General features: G+C 36.0%; 2 protein-coding genes across 8 annotated transcripts; both read right to left on the reverse strand.

The window, feature by feature from the left end:
• Positions 1–351: 351 nt before the first annotated feature.
• Positions 352–3389, reverse strand: LOC141723731 (putative pentatricopeptide repeat-containing protein At1g64310). 7 transcript variants are annotated; one of them, XM_074525609.1, is made up of 4 exons: positions 1492–3389; positions 1012–1146; positions 737–807; positions 352–621 (listed from the first exon to the last, which is right to left on the reverse strand). In XM_074525609.1, exon 1 carries the CDS (start codon positions 3218–3220, stop codon positions 1559–1561), a length of 1662 nt encoding a protein of 553 aa, XP_074381710.1. In that variant the 5' UTR covers positions 3221–3389; the 3' UTR covers positions 352–621; positions 737–807; positions 1012–1146; positions 1492–1558. The 7 variants fall into 7 exon arrangements, with proteins under 7 accessions (XP_074381710.1, XP_074381713.1, XP_074381708.1 ...); XM_074525612.1 differs by having other exon boundaries at positions 352–645; XM_074525607.1 differs by lacking the exon at positions 1012–1146.
• A 589-nt stretch (positions 3390–3978) lies between these two features.
• On the reverse strand, positions 3979–8393 carry LOC141723732 (histone deacetylase 6). Its single transcript, XM_074525614.1, has 6 exons — positions 7717–8393; positions 6404–6844; positions 6129–6271; positions 5596–5686; positions 5371–5485; positions 3979–4332 (listed from the first exon to the last, which is right to left on the reverse strand). The coding sequence occupies exons 1-5, from the start codon at positions 8260–8262 to the stop codon at positions 5408–5410; spliced, it is 1299 nt and encodes a 432-aa protein (XP_074381715.1). The 5' UTR covers positions 8263–8393; the 3' UTR covers positions 3979–4332; positions 5371–5407.
• Positions 8394–8991: the final 598 nt, after the last annotated feature.

Consider the following 8991-nt stretch of genomic DNA (forward strand, 5'->3'; position numbering starts at 1 on the left):
TCCAAGATCATAAAAGAACTAACTCACATCTTCCACAAGATTTAGTATTAATTAAGCATGAACATTATCTAGAATATTAAAAGTGTTTTCACAAGAATGCAAATTGTACTCTTTCTGCAGGGCATTATATTTGATCACAGTTGACAAGGTCTGGAAACCAACAGAATCCACTGTAGCACTTGATTACGAAAAGATGCAACATTTCTATTGTTGACTTTGTCAAGGAATTTATATTGTGTTTACGGAAACAACCTCTCGAACCTGGGACTAATTGACCAAAGAAATGAAACGGGGTGCAATTACAGAATAACCAAGTGCAAGTGTGTGACTAGTTATTAAAAGGCTACAAAATTAACAAATCAATATATTGGCTGGGTACAACAGAGAGTAAATCATATGGTAATGTATCAACTCTCAAGATGATATTTTCTCAAAAACAAGATCAGTTTCTGAAAATTTGGGCGCAAGTACCATTACCCAACTCTCATGTATCTGGTGACACTATAGAAATTTAGCGGCCATTGTAATCAGATAAAAAAATTCAATCAGCCAAGTGCATCTAAAAGACAAGAAGGGAATACATTCCTCCTGAAATCCTTTTGGCGGTAGAAGATGGTTGTCCTGCATAGTGAACAATAGATAAATCTGCATCCATATGTATTGCTTAGCATAAATGTGACCAATAATTTTGCAGCTCCATTATCAGTTAAGGTACACCCTAACATTGGGGTATTACCTGGTGAAGTGTTGTGTATGTGGAATTAAGTTGCTGATGAAAGATGAAAGAGTGAAAGTCATGTTAAATTTCTGCAATAAAGAACACATGAAGAGAACTTAGATTATGCAAATGGCATTTGGCCGGGTAATAGTTATTTGACACAAGTTCAGATATCTAAGAATTCCAAATTATATCATGCACATCAGGTCCTTAAGGTGGTTCTGTACCATCCATAGTCTCATATTGAAAAGCAAATTCGATAGTAACCGATTTTAATTTAGTAATATTTGTACCTTGCTATCCTCTGAACAAAAGTTATTAAGTATTGCACGAAGCTTTGTGGAAAGAGGTGCGATGCTGAACTGTTGTTACCTCAATATTGCATATTAAATTCTTTCATCCGAGAATCATTTTACCAAAGGAATATGCTGATGGAAAAAAAGTATGATAAAAGCCTTGTTAATGATGTAAAAATATTAATTTTAGATAGATCTGAGTACACATATGTAAATTGTGTAAGCTATGTGTCACCAGACTTTTTTGATTATATGATAAAGAGCTTACATAAAGATAGAACGTTTCAATGTAACAATGCAAATTGAGATCAAATAAATGTAACATGATGCTTTACTGTTTTGCACCTAGTTTCTAGAAACGATATTATGTTCCATAGAGTAAAGAGTGTAAAAAACATTGGCAAAAAATAAATAATAAAATAAACATAATAATCAGTTAACTTGATAAATGTATATCAAGGCATACTAAAGATTTACCTGTTTTATGAGTTCCTTGTGATAATTGACACCATTAACATATGAATGTTGGAAAACTAATTGATGTTCAGACTTCAGTCCAGCTCACTCCAGGCATTTTCTTCTGCCTTCCACCTATCATGTTATCTCTCAGTTGTTTTGCATCATCCCACCTCCCATCACTAGCGTATATGTTGTAAAGCATTACTTTGTAAGTATCTTTCCCTTGCTCGATCCCAAAGAGCCGCTGAGCTACAATATCTGCCATCTCAGTATTTCCATGAACATCACAGCAGGACAGAAGTGCTCCCCATATGGCCGAATCAACGGGCTCAGGTGCGGACTGAACAAGATTATAAGCCTCTTCTAGCTCTCCAGCCATCCCAAGAAGTTTTACTATGTGAACATAATGGTCAGTCTTAGCTATGATACTAAATTCTTCTGTCATCATTGTGAAAAATCTGCGGCCATCATTTACTAGACCAGCATGGCAACAAGCACATAGAAGAGCTGAGAAAGTAAATTCATCAGGTTTCAATCCCTCCGCAAGTAGTTCCCTGAACATATCAAAGGCCTCAAATGGAAGTCCATACAACCCAAGACTAGAAATTATGGAATTGAAAGAAACTACATTTCTTAGAGGTGTATTTTCAAAAACTCGAATTCCGAGTCCCAAGAATCCACACTTGGGATACATGTCAATGAGAGCTGCAGACACCATGATATCTGAGGCATAACCATGTCGAATGGCATAGCCATGAATCTCACTGCCAGCCCCAACCACAGCAAGTTGAGCACTAGCTGCCACTGCACAGGCCATCAGTACGGGGTCTGCCTTGCCACCTTCCATATTCATATTCCTGAAAAAAACCAAGGCCATCTTATTGTCACCGCATTGAGAAAAACCCGTTATTAAAGAAGACCAAATAACAAGATCAGGTTGGCAAAACTTATCAAACACTCTGCACGCGGAATCCATGCACATAACCCTCGAGTACATGCTCACAATTGCACTGCTAACATGAGAATTACAATCAACGCCAGTTATCAAACAAAAACAATGCATTCCCTGGCCAATTCTAAGCAAACTAGGATCCGCCAAACCCGTAATAACCCCCACCAATGTATACCCATCCGGCTGATTCCCCATATTCCTCATCAAACTAAACATTCTCAACCCTTCTTCCCACTTCCTACAATACCCGTAACCTAAAATAATCGAATTCCACAAAACCAAATCCGGATCACGTATAACCGAAAACACTCTACTAGCATCATCAATCAGGCCTGCTCTCGAATACGCAGTCACAAGGGAACTACAACAAACAGAGTCCCTTCCCAACCCCGACACTACAACACCTCCATGCACAACCCTCAATCCTTCCAACATTAAATTATCGCAACACGACCGTGCTACGCAAGCAAACGTAAAGTTATCAGGCTTTGTTTCGGAACAAAGCATTCGTTTAAACAGCCACATTGCATCATAAAACTTGTTAGCTCGAGCATAAGCTCGAATAATAGAGTTCCAAAGATAAACACTTCTTTCGGGAGTTTCATCAAACAGGTTGTGTGCAGAGACAAGATCATTGTTGATTGCATAGAATCTTATGATTCTAGTGGCATAAAATGGGTCAGATGATAAATGGGTCTTGCTTATAAAACCATGCAACTGTTTGATATTCGGTAGGGTTTGATTAAGCTTTGAAAGTTGAAAGAGAAGGATATGCAATTGACTCGAACATCTCATGTTTTTACATCTTTTTAATTTCGACCAAAAAAAGTCTCTTGCGATAAATGACCGATGTTAAATTACAAGTGGAATGCAAAATTTTCTTCACTTAAATATATATAGTAATTCGTATTCTAGTTTTGTTTGATTTTTTGATATCAAATAAGCCTCAAATTTCTTGTTTTGCTACTTAGGGATAAGTAAATCTCATTAACCCTTACTCACGAGTTTTAATTAGGAAGGAAAGTAAGCGGTGTGTGAGTAAAGTAGTTTCACTTGCATTCATATTTGTGCTCCCGGATTTTTAAAAGGAGCGAAAGCAAGTGATAATGAATGTAAATTTAACAAACTTTCATTTACCTCCTTATCACTTACTTCTTTCCCTTTAAAAAACTCGGTAGCGAGGCCTAAACAAAAATGAATTAGTGAAGAATCAGATAATAAGTTGCCTATAAATTTTAATGAACGCACATCTAACCATGCATTTTGTAAAATAATTTTTAACTGAAGTAATTTTGAATAAAAATCAGTTGAACACTGTTGCAAACTTGCAAATAAAAATGCACAAACAGGCGTATTAAAAAAAAGGGTTGCATGAACAGAACAAGTAGCGGTATGATATTTTAGCCTGTTTATAAGAGTTTACCGGTAATTGCATGATTTTAAATCCAAACATTTCGAAAAATGGAAAAATAAGAGTAATATTGAAGATATTTTTATGCAAAGAGATTAGGCCAGCAACAATTGACCCTACAAAGATCTGTATTTTGCAAAAATAAATAGAACTTCCAGGCGTAAGATCTGCATATATCTCAGTAACCTTTGCAAGTTAATATGCCCCTATGTTTTAAATACTGGCCTGTCTAAACCTTTGCTGGCTAGACAGGAAATCACAACCATGCTTCTGAGCATTACAATACATAGCATATGCAAAATGCAATTTTACACCTAAAACAAAATACTATTATAGAAGGATTTAAGAACATCACATGTATAACTGCAAATATTTTACTATCTTGTGATATAAAAATTCTTTGCAGGACGCAATTCAGATTCAAGGAGTTTTGAAACAATTTTCGCAATGTGGATGCACGTCAGATGGCATTTCCTCAAATTCAGCTGCAACATCCCTGAATTAAAAAAAAACATGAAGAAAATTAGAACTGAGCATGACATCAAACCTTAGGCCTACCAAGCTAATGTAGCTAACAGCAGATATGGACATAAGTGACCCATAACATTGTGTATCACATAGACACATTGAATGAAAACTCGATTCCACTAAAGAGTTGTTTGATTTCGTTCTATACAAGTTTGCAAAATTGGTGTCCAGTATATTTTTACAATGGTAGAAATCAATAAAAGTTTACATAGTTCAATTGTCAGGATTGCATTGATTCAGGGAATAAATTAATTTTGGTTCGCTTTTAAAATTCTTTTCAGTAACAAGTAATAATAATAAATTAATTAATTTTGGTCAGCTTTCAAAATTCTTTTCAGTAACAAGTACTAATAATAATAATAATAATAATAATAATAATAATAATAATAATAATAATAATAATAATAATAATAATAATAAATAAAATGACTATAACAAGGCTACATCGAAACTGATGAATTCTAAGAACTCCATTTTGTCACATCTTAGTACTCAAATTTCCAAACAAGGACACTAGTTGAAACGAAGATGTTTTTTATAGGCAATTGCGAAGGCATCCATTTTTTCCAGAAGGCAGGTTCCGTCAACACCTAGGCCGATCAAGTGGTTTTCTATTTCGTTTTCTAAAAGTTTATAACATAAAATTTGATAATTCTAACAAGTAACAAGTTCAACTTACATAACAATACACAAGTTGAGACTTATTGTTATAGTATGGCTTACGCACCGGGGTAGTAAATATTTAATTGTGGTTATCCATATTATTATTATTATGTGTGTGTGTGTGTATTAAATATTTACTACCCTGGTGCGAACAAAATACTCTCCTCCAAATCTTATGGCTAGGCTTCTATTTAGGAGCCCGCCCAACTGAGTCATGATTTGAAGGTTGCTTTACCTCCCAGCATTAATAGAACATTAACAAACATACAAACTTGGCTAGTCTCGATCTCGGAAGCTTATGCTAGCAAAGAATCAGCTAAAAAAACATAAGTAAAAGGCGTACCTCATGTCAAACATTTGACCTACACTTAAATCAGCATTCAAGCTTCAGCATCAGATTCACAGTCCTCGCCGGTCCATATACGAGGCTTAGGTCTAATATCCATCCTCTGTTCCGGCTATATAAAACATCAATAAAAAATTATAAGTTGAAATATCTAAACTGAAAGACTATGCAAGTGTCGGTCTAAAATGAAGTAAAATATTAAGAACAAAACGTGCCACCAACCTCTTCTGGAACTCTGGTGACTGGTGGAGCCGTCTGAAACTGTACGCTGGGCTTATGAGTCAATCTGGAAATCTGGTCAAGGAGAAGGTTCCTGCAGTGGCAATGTGCATGAGATACATAATTACCTTACAAAATGATAAATCCAACATTATTTTTTATTTTAAACAAAATAACAAAAACTCCTCGTCATTTAAATCCCTTGAAATCCTATCCCTAACGTACAAGCACATGGAGACGGAGCAACTATACATATATAATAAACACCTATAAGGGGAAATATTGCATCAAGATCAAAAGTGAAATAACAGGCAAAAAGTTGCTCCAAGAACTATTATTCCGTGAAGCACTTGTGTCAAAGATTCAGTATATAAACAATACTGTTATGCAAGTTGTTTATTTGTAGTCTGTAGAGAGCACTGAATTAAAAAAAAAAGACATTATACCAGAAATACATTCTGGAAGAACAATTACTAGTAAAAATAGCAGTAAAAACTCAAATTTGAAACATTAATAACTCCGGCACCAAAATTTACCTGATTTTCTCCAGATCAGCTGGTGAGTTGTGGTTCTCAACAGGAGTCGGTCGCACATGAAGGGTGTAATCTGGGCCAAAGTACTCGAAGTATTCATTGAAAGGCAATTTATTGTCAGGTTCCACCCCAACTGCAACTGCTGTCTGCAAGCACAAATGGGTTCAATGGCCAAGATTTAAATACAACATTGTGCGTGTGTATGTGTGTGTTAGAGAGAGGGAGGGATGGAGGGGGGGGGAGAGAGAGAGAGAGAGAGAGAGAGAGAGAGAGAGAACCTCATAGCACCAGCATCGGGCCACATTCCGCATTGTATACCCACCCCCACCCAGAACCATTAGAGGAACATTAAAAGATCTGAGGAATCGAAGGCAATCGGCGTGACCTTTCACAGACAAGTTGAAGCATCCCAACCTGTCACCAGCCAATGAATCTGCTCCACATTGAAGAACCACTGCTTCTGGCTGGTAAGCCTCCATCACTTTACGAATTACCGGTCTAAATAGTTCACGAAAACTGTCATCATCAATGCCATCATTCAGTGGCACATTAAGGGCATAATTCTTGCCCTGACCATGACCAACATCTTTAATGTGCCCGGTTCCAGGAAAGAAGTCCCCAAATTTATGGAAAGACACAGTCATTACTCGATCTGTAGTGTAGAAGGCCTCTTCCACACCATCTCCATGGTGGATGTCAATATCAATATACAACACTCGCTGGGCAAAAGAACTAAGCGTGTCAGATAGTAGTTATCACAGTTACAGTAACAGAACAAAATAAAGATCGAGCTACGACTACTGACATGAAAATGATTTAAGATTGCAATGCATGCATGCTAAAATCTGAAAAGATGCACGCACTTAGAAAATAAGTTGGAGCAAACATTCATGCCCCCCGAACACCCAAAGATATAAATTAGAAGATGCAAAAAGACGTGTTGCAAAAATAACTGTTCGAGTCACATGATCCAAACAGCCCGTAGTTCTTCACCATAAAATGAGAACTTTTTGAAAAGATAGCAGAACTGGAACATACAAACACAAACACATGCACACATATTACCCCCATACACATTGATAAGCTCAAGATACCAAGATCAATATCATTAATATGTCAAATTAAAGAATCTAACCGGTGTTCTAAAATCCTCAAATTACCAAATATTCCCTATTTATCCCCCAATGATCCTTAAAAAACTTTTTTACCATTTCGATCTTTATAATCCAATAAACCAGTATGAATTATTCTTAAAAAGTATCCGATTACCCGATTACTCCCTAATCGGTTCCTGAACTGATTCGTGCAATCTAACATAACATTAAAAAAAATCAAAGATTCATCCAAGCCCCTAAACTCAAAAAACCCTAAAAATCAAACTTTTAATTAAACCCCAACCAAAGCAACATGTAACCATAATTGAAGCATAATCAATACATATACATATACAGAGAGAGAGAGAGGGGGCGAGAGGGGGGAGAGAGGGGGCGAGAGGGGGGAGAGAGAGGGAGGAGAGGGGGAGAGAGAGAGAGAGAGAGAGGGAGAGAGAGAGTGAGTGATAGAGAGAGAGAGAGAGAGAGAGAGAGATTACCCTATGTCTCTTAAGCAGCTCAAGAATCCCGAGAACAATATCATTAACATAACAAAACCCAGAAGCCTCAGATTTCTTAGCATGATGAAGGCCACCAGCCCAATTAATAGCAATATCAGCATCCCCCAAATTCAACTTGACAGCAGCTCCAATCGACCCACCAGCACTCGCCTGACAAAAACTAAACATCCCATCAAACACAGGACAATCTTCACCCACATTAAACCTCTTCAAATGCCTAGCATGCCCATGATCATGTAACGACTCCGGCGTCACTGACTCCAGAAAATCCACATAATCGGAAGAATGAAACTTTCCGATGTCGGCCGGACCCGCCGGAAAAGGACAGATGATTTCCATCTTCCGGTGAAGATTGTAGTGGACGATGAGATTGTGGGCCATACGAATACGGTGGGGTTTCATTGGGTGGCCTTGACCATAGTAATAATCGCCGATTGTGGGTTCGTAGAAGTACGTCACGCGCCGCTTGGACGCGTCTGTTCCGGGGGTTGGGAGTGACGCGCCGGAGAAATCGTCGTTAGCCATTTTTAGGGTTTGTGTGTTTAGGTTTCGGGAGAGTTTAGGAGCTGGGGAAAGTGATTGGTGAAAGAGGTGGGTTTGAGTTGTGAGTGAATATATATAGGCGGCACTGTATGCAATAGTACTATTTATGTTTTCGTTTCGGAGTAGGATTGAGAATTGTGAACATACATTCAAGGGGCTTTCTTTGTAGAAAAATTTTCCACTTTTCTATTTTATGTTTTTCTAAATTTTTCTAAAATTTTTATTTCTAGAAAAATACTTGAAAACTGAGAAAATGTATTACAAATATCAATTTTCTATTTTTTTAAAAAAATTAAATAAAAATAATGATATAATTTGAATAAATATATAAAAGAGTAATTAATAAAATTATTTTAACGTTTCATAATTTAATTTTATATACATATTTTTTAACATGTTTAAAATAACCTTTTTAAATAGAATATAATTAAAGATGACAAATAAAATATGAATAGGTTGAATAATGAATCTTTATAATTATATGACCTTAAATATATATACAACTTTGTAGCTTTTATTAGAAAATCCATTTAATAATTATATACAAAAATTTTGAAATTTTTTCTACAAAATAACTCATAAATAAGTTTTAGTGAGGAGTCTTTTCTTTATTCATATAAAATATAAGTTATTAGTTATTATATTATTAAGTTCTCTCATATAATGTAAATAGTAATATAAAAAAAATTATATAATTATTATTCTAATCAA

Source organism: Apium graveolens, chromosome 5 (genome assembly GCF_009905375.1).
Source record: "Apium graveolens cultivar Ventura chromosome 5, ASM990537v1, whole genome shotgun sequence".
In the NCBI taxonomy this organism is placed as follows: domain Eukaryota; kingdom Viridiplantae; phylum Streptophyta; class Magnoliopsida; order Apiales; family Apiaceae; genus Apium; species Apium graveolens.

What these genes read in the sequence shown, in the direction of transcription:
- LOC141723731 (XM_074525613.1), bottom strand. Translation starts at nt 3,220, where the DNA reads ATGAGATGTTCGAGTCAATTGCATATCCTTCTCTTTCAACTTTCAAAG.
- LOC141723732 (XM_074525614.1), bottom strand. Translation starts at nt 8,262, where the DNA reads ATGGCTAACGACGATTTCTCCGGCGCGTCACTCCCAACCCCCGGAACA. An exon ending in CCCGATGCTGGTGCTATGAG is followed by an intron (nt 6,272 to 6,403) that starts GTTCTCTCTCTC and finishes TTGTGCTTGCAG; the next exon opens with ACAGCAGTTGCAGTTGGGGT. An exon ending in GCTGATCTGGAGAAAATCAG is followed by an intron (nt 5,687 to 6,128) that starts GTAAATTTTGGT and finishes TTGCCACTGCAG; the next exon opens with GAACCTTCTCCTTGACCAGA.